Source organism: Bombyx mandarina, chromosome 06, assembly GCF_030267445.1.
Source record: "Bombyx mandarina strain Sakado chromosome 06, ASM3026744v2".
Lineage (NCBI taxonomy): Eukaryota > Metazoa > Arthropoda > Insecta > Lepidoptera > Bombycidae > Bombyx > Bombyx mandarina.
In genome coordinates, this window is record NC_143213.1 from 13808908 (window position 1) to 13830678 (window position 21771).

Consider the following 21771-nt stretch of genomic DNA (forward strand, 5'->3'; position numbering starts at 1 on the left):
ATAAAAAATTTTTTGAGTTAAAAGTGTAGTTTTAACACTGAGTACGTATGTATGTATGATCGGCGTGGTGTGCAGGCGCGGCTCGGCGGGTGCGAGGGCCGGTGCCGCGCGCTGGAGGCGTCCCTGAGCCAGTGCGAGGGCGGCAGGCGCGAGGCCGAGTCGAAGCTGTCGTCGGTGGTGCACAGCTTGCGGCGCGTGTGCGGCGTGCAGCCCGACGGCTCGCTGCAGCCCGCCGCGCGCCGCCGCCTCGCCAGCCCCGCGCGCCGCTACAGCCCGCACCGAGGTACCGCCGCCGACAAGCAAGGCCCAATTGAGTTTTTACTAGTGGTAGGACCTCTTGAGAGTCCGCGCGGGTAGGCACCACCACCCTGCCTATTTCTGCCGTGACCTTAGAACTTATATCTCAAGGTGGGTAGCGCATTTACTTTGTAGATGTCTATGGGCTCCAGTAACCACTTAACACCGGGTGGGCTGTGAGCGCGTCCACCTATCTAAGCAATAAATAAAAAATAGTATAGCGGCTGACCTACCCTTCGAAGTTGAAAGCATTGTTGCTTTATCTCAGAAATAGGCAGAATCAGGGTACTTACCTGTGCGAGCTCACAGAAAGCCTTACAACACCAGTCATTCCGCAAAAAAGTGAGCTGTAACACGTGGGTGCGATTATGAAAGAATCCCTCTTTTTTTCCTACCTATTCTCCCTCGAGTGGTTATTCTAGATTCGCCGAGTTTGTAGGTGAGCTCACGGGACTCAAACCTGACGACGTTACTAACACGAACCCTAGCAAGAGCCGTGCTTCGCAGAATCTACCACCGGATCGGCGAGAAACTCACTGGGCTGTGTCTGAGAGTTAATTTACTCGTCGAGCCCTTCGTCGCAAGCGACGGGTACGACGAGAACAATGACCGGTAAAATCCCCTACTACTACTAGTTGATTAAGAGTGTTAAATTTTTCAGGTCGTGACCATTCCGAGGATCGTAACGAGATAATCGACGTCGACCCGGAGTTGATCAAGAAGGGCGTCAGGAACTTGATGCACGATGTCTGTCAAATCGAGAGGGAGAAGGTAGGGTTGAGAGAGACTTTAATGGTGACCCGTCGTGAGCCTAAACGGATAGATAACATTCTATCCCCCTTATCTTCGTCACGAAACAGTCATTTATTTTGTGAAAAAAAAAAAAGTGTGGTGTCGTGGGACACCGGATAGAAACGAAGTTCTTTATTATAAAAAAAAAAAATTAAGTTCTATTCGAGGTATAAAGAAAATAATTATTCGGGTATACATTTTTTATTGATAAAAATAAAAAATTTAATAATTATTAATATTAGTCCCCTCATGCTTTGAATCAATCCCAAAAGTTTCATGAAATATAGTACAGAGCCACCTATTACTAACCAAAGAAACTGTGTTGAAGTGAATAAAATCCCGACCAAACAAAGGATTGCGTAGTTCTTGCTGCTATCGACAGATAGCGCTTAACCAAAATATAAAAAAAAAAACTTACGTTACGGACGTCTTTTTCCCGTTAGGGTACCCCTCCGTATCGTCCCACAAGGAACTTCGTCCAAAAATTTAGACTTAGTATATCAATGTACGAACGTTAAGCTGTATTTGTATCATCCCAATGCTATAACATAAAAAAAAAACTAGTTTGATTTGAGTGGTTTTTAAAATATGACTATAACGTTTCAGGACGACTACAAGTCCCAAGTGACCGTGCTCAAGAAGCAGTTGAAGGAGGCGACGGAGCAGCAGGGCAAGGGCGAGGGCAAGCTGCAGACGGCGGCCGCCAGCCTGCGCGCGCTGCAGGACGAGCGGGCGCGCCTGCACGCCGCCTGCGGGAGCAAGGACGCGCAGCTGCTCGCGCTGGTACGCACCCCCCTACCCGCACGTGACCCCCCCATGCGGGGGCCGGCGTGGTGTGGGCCCCCACGCAGATAACGTCCGCTGTCACGGTTTGGAGGCTAAGAGACTTAAACCTCATGTCTCAACGTGTGGAACGCGACATTCACACTCATGTTTGAAAGCTCCTGTCACCACTTTAAACTTTTCGCCTAATCGTCTACATACTATGTTTTATGTTTATACTGTTTACACGCTTCGGACACATGTTCCCCCATACTGGGGGCGGGCGTGGTGTGGGTCTTCCACGCAGATAACGTCCGCTGTCACGCGGTTCGGTTTGGAGGTTAAGAGACTTAAACCTCATGTCTCAACCTAGAACGCGACATTCACACTCATGTTTGAAAGCTCTTTTAACCACTATACCAAATGAACCTTTCGCCTAAACATCTACATGCTATGTTTTATGTGTATACTGTTTTATGAATTAAATAGTAATAGTAATGAGTTTTCAGAACGAATCGATACAGTCGAAGACGGTTGAGATAAGCAGCTTGAGGGACAAGATAACCAGTTTAGAAGCGGCTCTGAGCTCCGTCACCGAAGAGAAAGTACAGGCGGAGGTTCGTCCCCTAGTCTGGTCCCCACTGGCCGGTCTTAGTATTCTTTGCTATAAAGTATTTATTTAATTGAATATGCAATTTCGAAAAGGGCACATCTCTGAAAATGTAAAATGTTCAGGTAATAAAAAAAATGATTATTTTCTAAAGCAGTTTAAAATTTAAAATATTTACTTTTGATATATATTTTATTGTTAATTAGCATTTGAAAATTACTAGAATTATTATAAAATGGGTGTAGGTAAGCTTCAAAACTACATTTATATGAAAAAACGTATTTGACAAAATATGCGACATGTGTCCATTTCGAAATTGCATATTCAATTAGTTTTAATTGTTTAATTACAGAACAAGGCGGAGAGTCTGCGCGCGCAGCTGAGCGAGCGCGCACACGAGGCCGCCCAGCTGCGGGAGGCGCTGACGGCCGCCGAAGGTATGCGCGCCTCCGTCTGCTATATATGTGTACGCTGGTCGACGACCTCTCGGCTCGTCTGGCGTTAAGTGACGAATCCATCTAGCTTGAGTCGTGAGGTCTAAGTCCTGATTGTGTAGTGCAGCGGTCCCCCCTGAGTGGGGGGTGGCACCCCCCGTACGAGCTCGTAGAATGTTTGTAAAAACTTTATCGAAATAATAAATTCAAATTACTTTGAAGTAAATAGATGCACATGACAACACTACTATAATAATTAAGCAAATAGTCAAAATATACATTTTTTTATTATACAAGATTGGGTAGCCTTTGATATCTCCGATTATCGCGTGGCATCGCGTCGCTTTGAAGAACTCTATTTTTCTTTAATAACCGAAGAAAGCATTTTCGTTTACCCAAAAATACTAAACGATCAATAATCTATGATTAAACTTTTTTTAAATACTTTTCCGAAGTATTTTGTTGTTTCTTCTTGTCGATGTCGACAGGCAAAGGGAACTTAGCCCATACAGACAAGTGTGTAATGAAGGTGCAATGTGTCAGGTCGCGCGGCCCGCCTGGACGTGCGGCGCGCGCAGCTCGAGGGAGACGTGCAGCGCGCCGCCGTCGCCGCCAGGGACAGGGACCAGGCCCTCAAGGTTACCACATCTCTCTATATGTCTATCTAACTAACGTCCGAAGGCAGGCGATCCAATTGTGACGTATGAAAGTATTTTCCATACAAACCGGGGGGCCACTTTAACCAATATATTTCTAACTAGCTTTTGCCCGCGACTCCGTCCGCGTGCAATAGTTACTTTGGCATAGCGCAAAATTTTACCCCCCCACTTCATTTACGTAGAAAGTGAAGATATTTTTGAATTATAGAATGTTAAGGAGCTATTGAAAACCCTATCAAAATACAGAATGTCTCAAAAGACATTCTGTATTGGTGCTCCACTTGTATTAGTCTTACCGTGATGTTATATAGCCTTCGTCAATAAATGGGCTATCTAATAATGAAAGAATTTTTCAAATCGGACCAGTAGTTGCTGAGATTAGCGCGTTCAAACAAACAAACTCTTCAACTTTATAATATTAGTATAGATATGAGAATTATGTAGATAATTTGTGAATTGAAAATTCAGAACTTGGCTAAAGTCGTGCTACGGACAGAGCCTAGCCAATGGAGGCGCGCATATACGTCATGCGCCACTTAGATAGATAATATACTTAATATTTGTCACTTACCTACCAGCCTCCGTGAAGAGCGGAACTGCCATGCTAGGAACTCTCCTTTTGTTTGCTAACGTCAAAAGAAGACTGCTATATTGTAAATAAACGTGTTTTGTGTACTCACTGTTTCGTGTCTATGATGTTTGACGATGTTATCGATAATGCGGTCGCTCCTACATATGTATATGAGTTCGTGTGACTCAAATCGAAAGGTCATCAGACATATGAGGCCGTCAGCGCGAAAATGGCCTAACCCACGATTCATATTCATGCTTATGTATTGCAATTTATTTAAAACATAATAAAATTTTGATGCAAAATCGACCTATCCCTAATTTCCCTAATTTGAAGGGTGAGGCAGCCGTTGTAACTATACTTGAGACCTTAGAACGTATCTCTCAAGGTGGGTGGCGCATTTACGTCGTAGATGTCTATGGGCTCCAGTAACTACTTAACACTAGGTGGGCTGTAAGCTCGTCCACCCATCTAGGAATAAAAAAAAAACATCATCCGTATGTAACAGATGTCTTTGTTAACATCATTTTAGCGCGTATTGTAAAGGTAACCAAGTATTGTAAAGGTAAATTCGAACCTCATTATCTCCATATTAACTGTGGTAAGCTTACGCCACTTTTGCGCGGACTGCCTCATATATTAGTCTATGTTTGGTTACAGAAGCTGCAGGAGCGCTGCGAGGGCTACACCCGCACGATCGCGCAGCTGGAGGACCGCTGCACGTCGCTGAAGGGCACGGTGGAGCAGCTGTCGGCAGCGCTGCAGCGGGCCGCCACCGCTGAGGGCGAGCTGCGCGCCGAGCTGGCCAAGCTGCAGCGGCAGCTCGGCGAGGCGCGCGCGCAGGGACAGAGCGCCGCCGAGAAACTCAGACACATACAGAAGAATATCAGTAAGAGTTTTTTTTCCTACCTATGCTGATAGTCTTGAGAGGCTATTTCAGCTTCGCCCTAACGTGCGTAGGTGAGCTCACGGGGCTCAAACCGGAGTGTTGCTAACACTGACCCTAACAAGAGCAGTGCTTCGCAGAATCTACCACCGGATCGGAAACGCGACCCATTGAGAAGATACGGCGAGAAACTCAGTGGGCTGTGTCTATGGGTTAATTCGCTTGTCGGGCCCTTCGTCGCAAGCGACGGGTTCGACGAGGACGGTGACCGGTGCTTGTGATGCCTAAAAAGCACCGTTAATGGATCAGGAAGGGTTATGTTAATGCCATATTCTTTGCGTGGTTAATATACCGCTATGGGCTTGGTGGGCTCTCATCTGTCTAAACAAAAGGCCCAATGCAGGGAAGAAGTGACTAATGAAATGGTCGCTTATGCGAGTTCGTATTGAAAACTGCGCAGTAAAACAATGACTCTTCACATAGTCCAACTTATTAATAGCAAAAGAGACCATTCTCTGACGTTAATAATGAAGTTCGAGACAAAGAATGGAAGCAACTCAATTGGTGTTGGCTGCAATCGAATGTCGTGCGTCACTCTTTGAATCTTTGAGTCACTAATTTCGCTGTTTATTTGATTTGTTAGCAGCACCTTTATATATGGCCTTTAAGTATGTGTGGGGTTTCTCTTAGGAAGATCTTCCACCGAGCGGGTGATATTTGCTCGGTAGACCGACAGTCCGAATGTTGTTGTTCGGAACTTATATATTATTATATGTAAGCTTGTCTTGAAAATGTCGTAAGCGAGATTCAGTCATCTGTCAAATATCTTGCGTTGTATGATGGCTACCTCCACATAATTATGCTTTCCGAGTTTACTTACTACTACTTACTTAACTTAGGCAAATTGGCTAATGACTCCAGCCATTGCATACCCCCCCCCCCCTTTAATATTACTACTTTTGGCTGAATAATCGAAATTCGATCTTAAGTTAGTAGTACTTCAAGTTTTAGTTATCAGCATTCTCCTGTCCTTCTCCCAGTCACTGGGGTCGGTGCAATATGTTTTCTTCTTTCATACTCCTTTATCTACCATTTCTTCCCTCGCTCCCCTTATGCATTATATTGTCTTTCACGCAATCCTTCCATTTCTTCTTAGGTCTACCTCTTTTTCTAAAGCCTTCCACATTCATAGTAAAACTCTCTTACCAACCTCATTTCCATTTCGTCTCATGACATGTCCATACCACCCCAAACACGCGCTTTTCAGTTTTTCTGTCACAGGTGCCACTTTCAGACTTTCTCAAACATATTCATTCCGTATTCCATCCATTCTCGTTACTCCACACACCCATCGCAACATTCGCAGATGCTGAGAGATCTGCTGCATGCAATCGCCTTTCATCCGCCACTTTAGTGGTCCAACAAGCTGATTCATACAAGACGGCAGGCCTTATTAAGATCTTATATATCTTCCTTGTTAGGGGAAGAGAAATGTGTTTGTCACACGTGGTGCCCCAAGTTTTAGTGTCATGTAAAATACAGAATCCTGCTTATTGCATCTAGGACCGATGACAGTGCAATAATAAGTATTTTCGATAACATTAGATTTAGTAACTTATTTTATATTTCGAAATGATTTCCTCTTTCATAATTAGGTTATTAACAAATTTGTTTCTCGTTTATTGAACCATTACTTTGTGACCGTGATTTTGAATGGTCCCATCAACCCTCGCGTGTTGAGGTCGCAAGGGTTGCAGGATGACAGGGTCTGGATTGAACCCAGGGTCGTTTCCTAATGAAACCCAATTTTATTTTCAGCGAGTTGTGAGAATGAGCGGCGCGTGCTCACTGAGAAACTGGAGAGTGCCAAATCGGCTCTCGGGGAGTTGAAGCGGCAGAACTCGACGCTGGAAGACCAGGTCCACAGACTCACCAATCAGCTGGCAAATTTAGAAGTGCAAAGGTAAGAGCATGCGTCACGCGGATGTAAAGAACTCTGTTTTTAATGATTTACCTGTTCTAATAATGAACATAAAAAAACAGGGACTTTTTGGCGGGAACGCGAGGAGTGAAGTTGTGTGATTTGTTTTATTTTTGTCTATTTAGTGTTTCTTCAGGTTTAAATATGTAATAACGGTGGTTTATTAATTATTTTATATCTGTGAAAGTGCACAAATATGGGAAAATGAAACAAAGCCGCTGGACGTAACTTCTCGGGATCCTCCAAAAAGTCCACTGAAAAAATCTCAGTAAATGACCACCATTTTATTAAGATTATATTTCATCCCATATCATCTCATTTCATTTAATTGCATTTTACTCACTTTTAATCAAAGTATTTATTTAACCAGTGTGTTGGCACTGCGCAATGTAACACAAATAAACTCCGGTTAACGACCCTTTGTAACGCTATCTGACTTCTCAGTGCTGCGGGCTCATCTTCGCTTTGTATCTCGGGTGTGAGGTTTGAATGCAGACCCGAGTCGGTATCTTTGCTTAAGAAATATCTTTAACATCGGGTATTGGACGCATGGCAGAGGGTGGAATGGTAGGGATGTGTAATCATTGGTTTTGATGGCTGATTCTGTAGACACGCAGATATATTGCTTTAATTTAGATAAAATCCACAAAACGAAGACAAAGAAGCTAGTCAAAAAAAATTTTAAGTTTTTTTTAATGTGTCATAATTTAACTCTAGGTCAATGAGATCCCGTCTTAACATTAGTACGGGTACCGGCTAAGGCGAGAATTTCGGCGCGCACTGCGGTACCGTAAGTTTCGTGTAGTCGGTGTGGCGGAGCTCGATGGGCTTTAGTCGGTAGTCGGTTCTGCGGGGCAAGTGCTTCGCGCGCCTTTTTCAAGGCTTAGTCTCCTGTGAGAAATTGGGGGAGGTGGAGGACCTCGGCCCTTCTCTTCTCCCCTTCTTCCTCTCAGGAGGCGCCGGAGTCCGAAATAACCCGGTCCGTTACCCCCCTTCGACCGGGTATCCGTAAATGGATTCCTCAGCGTTAAAAGGTCAACCGATTTTAATGATTCGTTTGTTTATTTGAAAGCCGATATTTCTCACGCGGTTCATTTTAAATTTCATCAATAACTAATGTTTAATTGACTCCAAACTATATTGATGATAATCTCATTTTGTTTATTTGCAGTCGGTATACACGGTAATCTTTTGTATACTGTTTGTTACTGTTTTTTTACTGGTGGTAGACCTCTTGAGAGTCCGCGCGGGTAGGTACCACCGCCCTGCTTATTTCTGCCGTGAAGCAGTAATGCGTTTCGGTTTGAAGGGTGGGGCGGCCGTTGTAACTATACCTGAGACCTTAGAACTTATATCTCAAGGTGGGTGGCGCATTTACGTTATAGATGTCTATGGGCTCCAGCAACCACTTCACACCATGTGGACTGTGAGCTCGTCCAACCTACTAACCAATAAAATAAAAATAAAAACTTAGTTTCTCGGCGGATCTTCTCAGTGGGTCGCGTTTCCGATCCGGTGGTAGATTCTGCGAAGCACGGCTCTTGCTAGGGTTCGTGTTAGCAACGTCATCAGGTTTGAGCCGTGAGCTCACCTACTAGTTGAGGTTACGCTGAAACTGCCTCTCAAGGCTCTCAGCTTAGGTAGAAAAAAAAGGTATACGGTAATCTTTTGTATATGTCATATTGGTTTCAGATCTGGCCTAGAATCCCAACTGCGCATGACGACCTGGGACGGCAAGGAGTCCAACGACGGCGAGCTGGAGCGCGAGCTTCACGAGCTGCAGCGAGAGCGCTCCGAGCTCAAGGCCAAGAACGACGCGCTCCAGGACACGCTGAGGAAGCTGGAGGCGGACCGGAGGATGACCAGGCCCTCCGTGTTGAGGACCAAGAGCCACGACCGGACCGAGAAGAGCGTGTACTACTCGGATTTGGATTCAGGTTTGTGGAAACATTGACTTTGTTCGGTACTTAACCCGCATTAGATTTTTTTTTTATTGCTTTCATGGGTGGACGAACTCACAGCCCACCTGGTGTTAAGTGGTTACCGGAGCCCATGGACATCCCCAACCTAAATTCGCCACCCACCTTGAGATATAAGTTCTAAGGCCTCAAGTATAGTTACAACTAAAACAAAAATTCATATCTCGTGTATTTATAATTTCTACTGTTACTAAAATTTCACACACAGTAGAATCGAATCCTTTAGTACTATTCGATACAGATATCTTTCTCTCTCTCCTAAAGACGTGTATTTGCTTCTTGTGCTAAAGCAGTTTTCACATTAGTTACGATAAAAGTCATAAATTTTGGGAATAAGAGTGACAAATATATTACAGAATGAATTTAAAAGGAGTCGTACAAAAAATGACTTCATAGATTCTGGTTGCGAAATTTGACTCTCCTTTCCAGGGCCGGATTCGACCAAGGACTCGTCGTCGCACTGCTACAAGGACAAGGAGGTGCCCTGCAGGGACAAGGGACTCTCCACCGAGCTGAGTCTGCTCGAGTTGGAGAACAGAGAACTGAGGATGAAGATACGACGCCTCGAGAAGGAACTTGCTGATAAGGCACGTATTTATTAAATTTCAACTCTCAGACATAGCCCACTGAGTTTCTCGCCGGATCTTCTCAGTGGGTCGCGTTTTCGATCCGGTGGTAGATTCTGCGAAGCACGGCTCTTGCTAGGGTTCGTGTTAGTAACGTCGTCAGGTTTGAGCCCCGTGAGCTCACTCACTCACGTGAGTTAAGGAGACGCTGATATAGCCTCTCAAGCCTATCAGTTTAGGTAGGAGAAACCAAAAAAAAAATACTAGATTTTTTTTCCTGCCTATACAGATAGCATTGAGAGGCTATTTCAGCGTTGCCCTAGCATGTAGGTGAGCTCACGGGGCTCAAGCCGGAGTGTTGCTAACACTGACCGTAACAAGAGCAGTGCTTCGCAGAATCTAGCACCGGGTCGGAAACGCGACCCACTGAGAAGATCCGGCGAGAAACTCAGTGGGCTGGACATAGGACATAGAGTTCAGTTTCGATGTTTGAAGGCTTCACGCGTACTACTTACTGGGTACGTAAGTAACGGGTTTGGTCTATGGGCATTGGTGGTCCAGTATGTACCGACCAGTTCGATCGAAATGCGAGGAGCTTTTTTTCCCTGTCTAATCGTTGGTAGCCTAAGGGCTATTCCAACTTCGTGTAGACTAACAGGTGGGCTCACGGGCTCAACCTGAGAGAATTTGCTAACACTAGTCCTAGCGAGAGCAGTGCTTCGCTGAATGTACTACCGAATCGGAATCGTGACCCACTGAGAAAATCCGACTAAAGGCTCAATGGGTCACGAGGAGCTGTGCGTAGTTGACTGTCTGCACTCGTCGAAGTAAGCTAGTGTGGATAACGTAGCCGTCAGACGTGGCTTCACGGGTTCTTTAAAAAAATCCTGATATCTTAGTAAATTTCGTCAGATTTACCGAAATTTTATTTCATTTCCTTTCGTTACATTAACGATTTCAATTCCTGTAATTGCGCTCTATGTCATTTGTCTGTAATGTTGGATACTTCAACATTCACGTTGAGGACGTGGTTGCGTGCTTAAATCAATTACGTTGGGGTCACCAATGTTGTTCGTTGTATGTTGAGGATGCGGTTGCGTGTTCAAATCAAAATCTTGTCATCAAATCCCAATCAAGTCCACGAAATCAAATCAAAAGCCAACTGCGACTTATGTTTATTTACAGTTTACAAAATTTACAAATTTGTGAGAGGTGATTTTTGAACGTTTTGGATAAGGTGTCTGGCACCGTGTGCATAAGGCCGTGGTTTCGGAGTGACTGCGCGCATTCGTCTGTTCAATATGGTTTTGCGGAGGAACTGGGGACGGGGGACAATAAATGCTTAGGCTGCGATTTAGCGCGTCGCCAGCCCGTGTGTCCCACCATGTCAAATAACAGTTGAAAATTTTATAAATTCATCGCTGGCAACACTGACATCGCAAGGCTAAATTGCCAAACTAAAAAATAAAATGTACCGACCGAGCTTGTCTCGTCCTTTGCGCTGCGACTTCAACTGATCTAGGCTCGGCTATAATTCTACAGGAGTCGGAGCTGGCGGTGGCTCGCAGCCGCTACCTGGGCGAGCTGTCCGCTTCAGGCCCGGAGTGCCGCGACGACGCGGAGCAGTACCGCCGCGCCGCACTGCAGGCCGAGCGGCTGCTGGAGGCGCGCGAGGCCAGCCACCGCCAGCAGATGCTGCGTCTCGAAAACCAGGTACGAAAACCCTCACATTTCGTCTTTTTACTGGTGGTAGGACCTCTTGTGAGTCCGCGTGGGTAGGTACCACCACCCTGCCTATATTTTTTTTTGTTGTTGCTTAGATGGGTGGACAAACTCACAGCCCACCTGGTATTAAGTGGTTACTGGAGCCCATAGACATCTACGACGTAAATGCGCCACCCACCTTGAGATATAAGTTCCAAGGCCTCCGTATACTTACAACGGCTGCCCCACCCTTCAAACCGAAACGCATTACTGCTTCACGGCAGAAATAGGCAGGGTGGTAGTATCTACCCGTGCGGACGCACAAGAGGTCCTACCACCAGTAATTACGCAAATTATAATTTTGCGAATTTTGTTTTTATTACACGATGTTATTCCTTCACCGTGGAAGTCAATCGTGAACATTTGTTGAGTACGTATTTCATTAGAACAATTGGTACCCGCCTGCGGGATTCGAACACCGGTGCATCGCTCAACACGAATGCACTAGACGTCTTATCTCTTAGGCCAGGACGACGGTTATAAAATTCTTTAAAAAATAAAAAAAAGGGTGCAAATCAAATCAATCAAATCAAAAAATTTTTATTCAACATAAATGAAAGTACATACTTGTTGAACGTCAAAAGAACTACCGCCAATTCACAAGAACTAGCCTCCGTCCTGAGAAGAATTGGCAAGAAACTCAGCGGGCATGTTTTTTTTTTTTTTTTAATAAGCAATTATTATTTATTAATTTTTTAATATTACATTTTTTTTTTAAATATGAGTTTTTTACAATGAGTATTATAACGTAACAATTACTACAATATTGAAATGCCCGGAGCGAGCAACTCATTCCCACTTTGTGCAATCTTCTAGATAATCATTGACTTTATAGTAAGCTTTATTGCACAGATGTTCTTTAACAGTTTTCTTAAACCTATGTATGTGTAGGTTCTGAACATCTTGTGGGATTTTGTTGTACAGGCGCACAGACAAACACCCGAATGAATTTCGTATCTTATGTAACCTACTCATCGGCACAACAAGCTTGTGTTTGTTCCTAGTATTTCTATTATGTATGTCCGACATCTTAGGAAACTCCTCAATATGTTTACGAACATACATCAAATTTTCAAAGATGTACTGGGATGGCATAGTGAGAACTTTAATTTCTTTAAATTTTTCCCTCAGGGATTCCCTTGAGTGCATGTTATAAATAGCACGTATAGCTCTTTTCTGCAGAATAAATATCATTTCTACATCGGCCGCATTGCCCCATAGCAAAATGCCATAGGACATGACACTGTGGAAGTAACTAAAGTAAACTAAACGAGCCGTGTCCGCGTTTGTTAACATTCTAATTTTTTTTACTGCGTATGAGCAGAGCTGAGCTTACTCGCCAATTTATGAATATGAGGTCCCCACTGCAGTTTGGAGTCCACTGTTATACCAAGAAATACGGTTGACTCAACAAGCTCCAATGATTCCTCAGAAACAATTACATCACTATCCACTTGTCTCACATTTAAAGATGGTTTAATACATTTTAAAGTAAATTTAATACATTTAGTTTTCTTACTATTCAATAATAGATTTTTGATACGGAACCAATGAACCACACACGAAATCGCATCATTCACTTCGTCATAGACTTGTAATTGTCGTTTAATTTTAAATAATAAAGATGTATCATCTGCGAATAATACGACCTCGTGTCGGGACTCAATAAAACTAGGTAATGTGCGTGTATTTATCTATGCGCGTAAGAAGTTATACTTTATTTTTATTATATTTATTACTTTTTTTAATTTAAATTTTAATCAATTTCAAAGAAAATCGATTAAAACACGCATATTGGACATCCCTTTTCTTGACATCGTATAAATTCGGTAATTCTCGGTACGGTTCGGAAAGTTCACCTGCGGCTATATTCAGACTCGCCAAATTACGTCGGTCGTATTGTATTGAGCGATTTAGTGGGCAACTTCATTCTGTTAATTTTGCGTCACGGTGCGCGCGCATCGTAAAATTTCACTCTCATCTATTTTTCATAACGCGCATAAAGAAGTATAACTTCAAAAATTGTACTGCGGTTGTCAGGCGGCGCAGCTCCGGGCGCAGCTGTCGGCGGAGATCCGGCGGCGCCAGGCGTACGTGTCGCGCAGCGGGCGCGCCGCACGCGACGTGCAGCGCCTGCGGGCCGCGCTCGGGGACTCGCTGAGGACGGTGTCGCAGGTACCCACCGCTACATCACTACATAGTATAAAACAAAGTCGCTTTCTCTGTCCCTATATCTGTCTGTCCTTATGTATGCTTAAATCTTTAAAACTACGCAACGGATTCTGATGCGATTTTTTTAATAGATAAATTGATTGAAGAGGAAAGTTTATATGTATAATAACATCCATTAAATGGTGGAGAAATCAATAATAAATTACAGTTTCCGAAGCGTAAGCGAGGGCGGGTCGCTAGTGTCCACACAAACACCAAACTTTAGGAGCATCCACTGTTTCTTTTTTCAAACGTTAACCGCAACATGTCCGCACAAAGCTTTAAGTATATTAACCGTTTATTTTTTTCAAACGTCACGTTATTAATTGTACTATTGTTTCGCTAGTAGTCGAAATTCGAAATTCAAAAATAAAAACATCACAGATTTTGCCAAGACATAGACAAATCTATTCTCAATTTGACCACAGACTTTAAACAATAACAAAAGCTTGACAATAAACAAAGAATATATTGTCTTCAACAGGACCCGGCCCTAGACTCTTACACATTGGAACATGAAGCCAGAAAGTTGGACAGCACCCTGGCTCATAGTCTACCGCCGCTCACCGACAGCTATGACTCATCAAAATAAATACAACCCCAGATTTGAATCGCCGAAGAAAACTTAACAAGGGCTTAAGAGCTACCATAGTGTAGCCGTATGGCGTAACAGATTTAGTCCAGAACTAACATAGTAAACGTGTCGCCGTAATTTGTGGCGTAACAGATTTAGTTCATCCACAGTAAACGTGTCGCCAGAATTTGTGGCGTAACAAATTTAGTTCAGAACTACCGTAGTAAAAGTGTCGCCAGAATTTGTGGCGTAACAGATTACATATAAATTGGTGTTCAGATATTAAGAGATGATATTTTTTAAACATTGATTATTCAATATATTGAAGAAATCTTGAATGTGTTCATTGTTGGCATTACAACGCCATCAATTTATTTCGGATTAAGGTAGTGGTGTTTCTAAATGTTCACGAGTACTCACGTTTAGTATTAAATGCACTGTTTAGTGCTACATGTGGTCTGGCGTGGTACATTATAGCACGAGGTAAATATGTGACAAGTATAGTGTTGCTTCAAATATTGTGTGGATTGTTATATTTTGTTATTTTATAGTTTTCTTTGGGCTTAAACCTGTATTAACTGCTGTTTATTGATTATTTAGTATCTGTGAAAGTGCGTAAATGCGGGAAAATTAAACAGTCGCTTCATGTAAAAACTGAGACCTTAGAACTCATGTCTCAAGGTAGGTGGCGGCACTTACTTTGTAGATGTCTATGGGCTCCGGTAACCACGTAGCATTAGGTGGGTCGCGAGCTTGTTCACCCAAATAAGCAATAAATAAAAAATGTGGCATCTTGAGTTCTACCAAAAAGTCCACTAAATTCTCTAAGCAATAACCTGTATAGAGATTATATTTCATCCCATTTTATCTCGATTCATTTAATTTCATCTCAATTGATTAGAAGTCTCAGATAAAACAACTCCACCTTATTTTATCCGTATCAATTTTCACTGCATATTATTTTTCATATAACAGAATATACAAAGTATTAGGCTGTATGGTTTGTGATACCTTCGTCTTTCCTGTTGCTACTACTAATATTACTACTCTCTTATTGACACAATGAACGCGCCACGATGCCACCGCAGCTTGATAGTTTATGCATCTATTAGAAACACTAAACTAGATTGCAGTTCGGTAATTAAACATTAGATTTAAATAATAATATGTACAATCAATGTTTGATTTGGGACAATATTGGTTTTCAAGTATAGTCATTTTTAGAAGACTTCGTGACCTAAAGGATAAAATATTCGGTGCATTCGTATCAAGCTTGTCGTACGTTGTAAACCAATGGTAGGCAACGGCTTGGCTCTGCCCTTGGCATTGCTGACGTCCATGAGCGACGGTAACCACTCACCATCAGGTGGGCCGTATGCTCGTCTGCCTACAAGGGCAATAAAAAAATGAAAACCTGTACTCTACAAACGCACGGCTGCTTCACGAAGCAAGAATGTGCTACAGCTCAATACTACGATGCAATTCTCGCGTAGTCTTACTTGATTCATTCAAAATATATACTGTGTGTTTAGTGAGAGTTTTTAACGTTTTCGATAACGTAAAAGTTAACATAAATTTGTATGGGGTCGGAACGTTTGCCTACGTTTGCCGCTAGGGGCGCTGTTCCAACTGCATACAAATTTGAGTTGACTTTTACGCTATCGAAAACGTTAAAAAACTCGCACTAAGCACACTATTATTCGCATCCTATACGTGTTTTTTTACGTTTTCTACGTTGCAATTAAGTTATTGTCTCGATGAAAATATTTAATTGTATAATAATACGTCAAGGGAATTAATTATACGTAGCGATGAATAGTAGTTGTTAATTTAAAATGAGTGAGTAATCGCCCGTTGCGTTCATGTTTTCCAAGAAGTAATTTTTTTTATTTGGCATTTACGCAATTAATAATTAATTACGAAAATTTTCCTAATTTATACCAGACGATACGTTATGTGCGCTGTTTATATTTTTATTTGTTTATATCAGTAATTGCGTTATTCTTGCTTATGATTCAGGCCTAGTCTACTAAGAAGTTTGAGGGATATCTCTGTTAAAAACATCGCCTCCAGATTTATGTTATATTTGTTCCATTAGGGAATTTATTATTTAAAAATACAGATTAGGTCGTTTCCATTAAATGTATTATTTGAGAATTGACTAAATATTAAATGCGCAGCGTGCACTTGAGGTGCTCCTAATAAGGAACAAATTTTTTTAAATCTCACAGAGAGAAACGCTAGGGCGCGGGATCCATACGACTATCGTTGTTTGCATAAACACTTTCTTTATGCTACATAAAAAAAAAAAACTATATCTATACTTCTATACTAATATTATAAAGAGGAAAGATTTGTTTGTTTGTTTGTATTGAATAGGCTCCGAAACTACTGAACCGATTTGAATTTGAATTCTTTCACTGTTTGGCAGCTACACGATTCCCGAGTGACATAGGCTATAATCTTTTTTGAAAAAAATTAAGGATCCTTACTAAAACTCTAATAATGTAATCCAAGGTGTAAAAAAATAATTCAAAATATTCTTCACATCGCGTGCCTTACGAAAACTATTGACGATAGAATAAAATAATGTACTACAACTTTTTAGAACACATTATTATTTACAAAAAGTGTCGCGACAGCATATGTCTAACTATTATAGCTATGCCGCAATAAGTGTTCTTTTATTTTTTTAAATAAAACAACGTCAAATATTGTCGAAATTTTTGTTAAAGACTCGAGCGGAACCGGTGCGGGCCGCTAGTCTATACTAATATTATAAAGAGGAAAGATTTGTTTGTTTGTTTGTTTCGAATAGGCTCCGAAACTACTGGACCGATTTGAAAAATTCTCTTTCCATTGGAAGCCGACATTGTCGCTGATGAACATAGGCTACTTTTTAAAAAAAAAATATTATTTTATTTTTTTGGTTTCATGTGTGTTTTAATGTTCCCGAAGCGAAGCGAGGGCGGGTCGCTAGTTTATAATAAAAAAGGAGTACTCAAAGGTAGACAGCGGCTTGGCTGTGACTCATCACATTGCTGACGTCCATAAGCGACGTTGACTCACCATCAGCTGGGGCTATGCTCATTTGACTACAAGGGCAATAAAAGAAAAGTTTCGGGGTAGCGTGAATGCTAACTTTCCGGCATTGTAGAGTCTATTCACCATCAAGCGGACAAAAGACTCGTCTGGTAATCTTATAAAAACATATTATTATTATCAGAAGTCAATGGTTGGAAAAAAAGTTACACTTCTGTGTGCTTAGTGAGAGTTTTTTAACGTTCTCGACAGCGTAAAAGTTAGCTCATATTTGTATGGAATGGGATCGTTTGCGTACGTTTGCCGCTAGGGGCGCTGTTCCGACTGCATACAAAATTGGGTTTACGATATCGAGAGCGTTAAGAAACTCGCACTAAGCACACGGATCCAAAAAGGCATTATACTCTTTGAAATCGATTGCAGTTTACGCGGTTGGGAGTTGTTTCAGCGATCTGTAGGTGTTTTTTTTTGTGAATTTTGGGATTTATTTTGAAATTTGAGGACAAATCGGTAATTTAATGCGGTTTTCCCGTTCGGGCCACTTTGCGCACTCAGAGCTGATACAGCACTAACAATAGTGACTTCAAACTACATCATCAATGATTCGTTTAATATACCGCAAGCAAACAATTCTATACAGACGTATTAATTGGCAAAATAACTCTATACATACGTATTGAGTTATGTATGTGGCAAAGCGTAATTCATTTTTCGATTGGCTTTTCCTGTGACGTCACTGACTGTTTAATAATAACTCATCATAATGAGCTGCATTTTATAGTTTTTTTTGGTGTCCTTTGTATAATTTCTGACGTGTTGCGAGTCCGCATGGTTCGGTGTGAAGGTCCTTTTCTCCAAGCATACGGCTCGTCCTATGGTGAGTGATTATAGTCGCCCATAGGCATCAACAATCTTAGGCGCAAAGCGAAGCCGCTGTTTATGGGTAAAGAATATTTGACAAGCAGTGCTCGGGAAGCAATGTTTAGAAACAGTTCATCCTAGAACCGGACAGCGTTTAGTATTTTCTTTCTCGCCTTTATTATTGTCAAATCGCCCTCGAAAGTGGAAGAGTTTTTTTGTAGCTTAAATGTGTGGTGGAACTCACAGCCACATGGTGTTAAGTGATAACCGGAGCTAATAAGACATCTACAACGTAAATGCCGTCACCCACCTCTAGATCCGAGTTGTAAGGTTTCAGTTTTAACAGTACAACGGCTGCCCCGCCCTTCAAACCGAAACGCATTACTGCTTCACGGCAGAAATAGGCACGGTGGTGGTTCCTACCCGTGCGGACTCATAAGACGTCCTACCTCCAGTCAAATTGGTTTAAGCGGCATTTCACTCAATACGCGTCATTTATCTTTGTAATTGAAGGTGCGTTTTATTTGGCATTAGCATCGACAGTCCGATGTTTTTAAGTGAACTTCAATTGAGAACTCCATTGAACTAGCTAAATAAGTTTTTTGTTATATTTTTTTAAATTTTAAATGGCTCTCCTGTAAAGCTAAAAAAATGTCGCTTATACCGATTGGCCTTTCACACCTCTATTTAAATTATGTCCGTTGTTTCGAATACTGTATAGTTTCCGTGGTCGCGGAAGACTAAAGTGTTACTTACACACAGTATTTTAAAATATTATGCTAACTGCCTTTTAACTTTTTTATAAAAAATAAAATAGATAAAATTATAGAAAACTACCTGTACCCGTCCGCTTCGGTGGGCATTTAAAATTAACATTAACATTTCTCACCCCCACAAAGATTCTCTCATTAACGCCCCCGCAACTGGTATAGGAAGTCCAACACTCATATAAATATTAGCCTATCCATTAAGTAAATGTATTTTCTACATAAATACGAAGTTTCAAGTCAATCGGATGCATGGTTCAGTAGTTATAACAAAACATCCGTAAAAACCACTGTAGATTTATATATTATTAAGTTTAAGTATAGATGAGACGAATAGGTTGCCTTCAAAAAAAAGTTCCTTGGACTTTGAGGAACGCGTTAGTGCGATCGTACCACTCATAAAAAGGACTGGAATATCTCAAATATGTCATTTCTGCTTCATTATCTCAAACGTGCCTTTACTGCTTCTATTATTATCTCGAATATTCCATCTCATGCTTAATCGTGTTTCGAATTGAAGAGCACTATAATCATAATTATAGTGCCATCAAATTACTTTATATGTAAGTAGCAGATCGGTTCGAAGTCTTGCCTTAAAAGTATGCTGCCTGGAAATTCCTATGAACGTCCAACCAACACCTATAAACAAAATCTTTCTCAAACAAGTTAACAAAAAATCGAATTCCTAAACAATAATCTTAAATTGATTTTTTTGTATTTTTGTATTAGTAAATAATGAATGATATATTTATTCAGTTAATCAATCCCATATATTACACGCTTACTGATAATAATTATATTAATATCGTGAATTTTATAAAACTTTATTAGCACGTAAAATGAGCACAATTTAGGGAAGTCAGCGTGTAAAATGACTATTACATCATTGTAATAATAAAGGAACGTATGTATTTGATAAATTATTTCATATTGACCAACGGTTAATTAATAACAAAAATTAATAAAATTATTGAAACGAACAAAAATAGTCTTTAAGACCTGAAGCTCAAGACCCGTGCTCAATTCAAAGTTTCAACATGTGACCTTTTTAGTTCTATATACAAGTAATCAGCTATGAATCATTGTGTACTGTTTAGAGATTTGTAGAATTAAAGCTAATTCGTCACAAGAATACCTGTTTGATAACACGCATGACTCAATCATCTGGACATTGGAGGACACCATTATTGGCAAATAAAACGTATCTGTACGTAGGGATTTTGTTTAAATCATCCGTCTTCTTCTTGTTCGCTGTAGTTTTAGAAGCCGTGAGCAGGATAGAATGATAGTGGAGTGCAGAGTGCGGTGGATAGATAAGGTGTTGAGGTTGAACGCGCCGGAAGTACAGTCCGAGGCGATTTTTATGCTAATGTTCTAGTTAATTTTTGGCGCAATGCTCACGAATGAAAATGAATATAAACGATTTTTTGAATAGTTTCGAATTATTTTGAATGAAAAATGTTATAAACCAGTTATCTTCGTTCACACTTGTTTACTTACTATAAAACCATTTTTCAATTAACGAATTAGGTTAATTGGATCAGGTTTTCTTTTTTTTTAAACAATGACGTAATTCATAATTTTGCGTCCCAAATAAAAACGAGTTGTTGTAACAAAATGTAATTTAAATAAGTTTACATTACCAAAAAAGTACATGGGAAAATATCGTAACTGCCCACATTAACAGCCCGTTTACCGCCCACTTTTCGAAGAATGTTCTAGTCGTTATGTACCTAATCGAATTCATTTTAATTGAAAATAAAAGAGTTCTTACAATTCGCAAAATTATTCGCGACCAGCTGATATGTGAATAACGACATTATTAATCGTGTTTCTTATTCAAATTATTCAAGTTCAACTATTCTATTGTAATTTTAGAGATGTATTCGTAAGTAATTACCATGAAAACAATTCCGTCCAATTGCGTTTTAAAAAATAAATTGTAATCATATTTCCGCCTCGAATTACTTATGAATCTTAAAATTGTAGTCTTAAAAACACAATTTTTTTTGATTAATATTTACTACCTAGTGAACGAAATAGAATTTAAAAAAAATGAAGATAATTTTTACACGTTCCAAGTCGTAGATATCGGATTGTCGATGCACTGGTTTCCACAAAATCATATCGCACTCGAAGGAATTTACACTTATCGCTATGTATTTTTACGTACGGTTATCATTAAGCAAATTTCATATAGAAAACGTATAGGTAACTAACTGGTTTCGGATATCGTTAGTTGTATTGAATCACAATTTGACCCCGCTGCGTAGATAAGCAAGCTAGACGTTGCCTAACATCCTGATAAAAGCGAATTGTTTTTATGCAGCGTACTTATACTGCATTGTTATGCAAGTTTTACTCTGCATTCTATTTCAAAACGAAATCAAGAACGAAAAACTTTTAATAAAACGCTCTTATGAATGTGATCAAGAAAGAACGTATTGCGTGGGCCATCTTTATAGATCCAGAGCATTCAAATTGTGACCTTTACATTCACGGCTTTTCAAAACCCACCATATTGCAAATTAAGTTTAATTTAGCTTTATAGTTCATCCCATGGTGTGCTCGATCTATGCGTTAGATCTTGTTACACAATATGGGGTGTGCCAGTGGTGAATTAATATAATACTTATTTTATGTAACTGGCTAGATTGCTTGATTATCATAGTTCTGTCGTACTTTGTTAGAATTACGTTAATATGTAGGACTGTGTCAATTCTTATGTTACTAGAATGTCGACATACGACCGCCACGTCTCACTGCGTTTATATTTAACATTATTGTGTGTTCTATAACGTGTAAGCAACACTTTTTATGTATCTTTTTTACACTGAAATAAAATAGTAGCAGATGATGTGCTGTCGTTTAATTTGATTATAAACCATTAAAATTCTCCGAGTCAATTGGTGTTTATTTGATTGTCGGTGGGGGTACGTCGCGCCAGGACCGATAGTTGTACCATGACTCATCAGACACTAACCAGGTCAATTGACATGAGGGGAGCATCACGGG

The 21771-nt window shown here is 40.8% G+C and overlaps 1 protein-coding gene across 2 annotated transcripts in view; it reads left to right on the forward strand.

The window, feature by feature from the left end:
- Root (ciliary rootlet coiled-coil, rootletin) overlaps positions 1 to 21613 on the forward strand; it is an 84317-nt gene extending 62704 nt beyond the window's left edge. For both annotated transcript variants that reach the window (XM_089728196.1, XM_089728197.1), the window contains exons 26-38: positions 76 to 283; positions 959 to 1068; positions 1696 to 1872; positions 2361 to 2468; positions 2814 to 2898; positions 3439 to 3533; positions 4786 to 5014; positions 6830 to 6974; positions 8685 to 8929; positions 9401 to 9558; positions 11080 to 11250; positions 13342 to 13476; positions 13997 to 21613. In XM_089728196.1, coding sequence (XP_089584322.1) covers positions 76 to 283; positions 959 to 1068; positions 1696 to 1872; positions 2361 to 2468; positions 2814 to 2898; positions 3439 to 3533; positions 4786 to 5014; positions 6830 to 6974; positions 8685 to 8929; positions 9401 to 9558; positions 11080 to 11250; positions 13342 to 13476; positions 13997 to 14104 — 1974 coding nt within the window. In that variant the 3' untranslated portion in view covers positions 14105 to 21613. The remainder of the gene's footprint in view (positions 1 to 75; positions 284 to 958; positions 1069 to 1695; positions 1873 to 2360; positions 2469 to 2813; positions 2899 to 3438; positions 3534 to 4785; positions 5015 to 6829; positions 6975 to 8684; positions 8930 to 9400; positions 9559 to 11079; positions 11251 to 13341; positions 13477 to 13996) is intronic.
- The last annotated feature ends 158 nt before the right edge of the window (positions 21614 to 21771 follow it).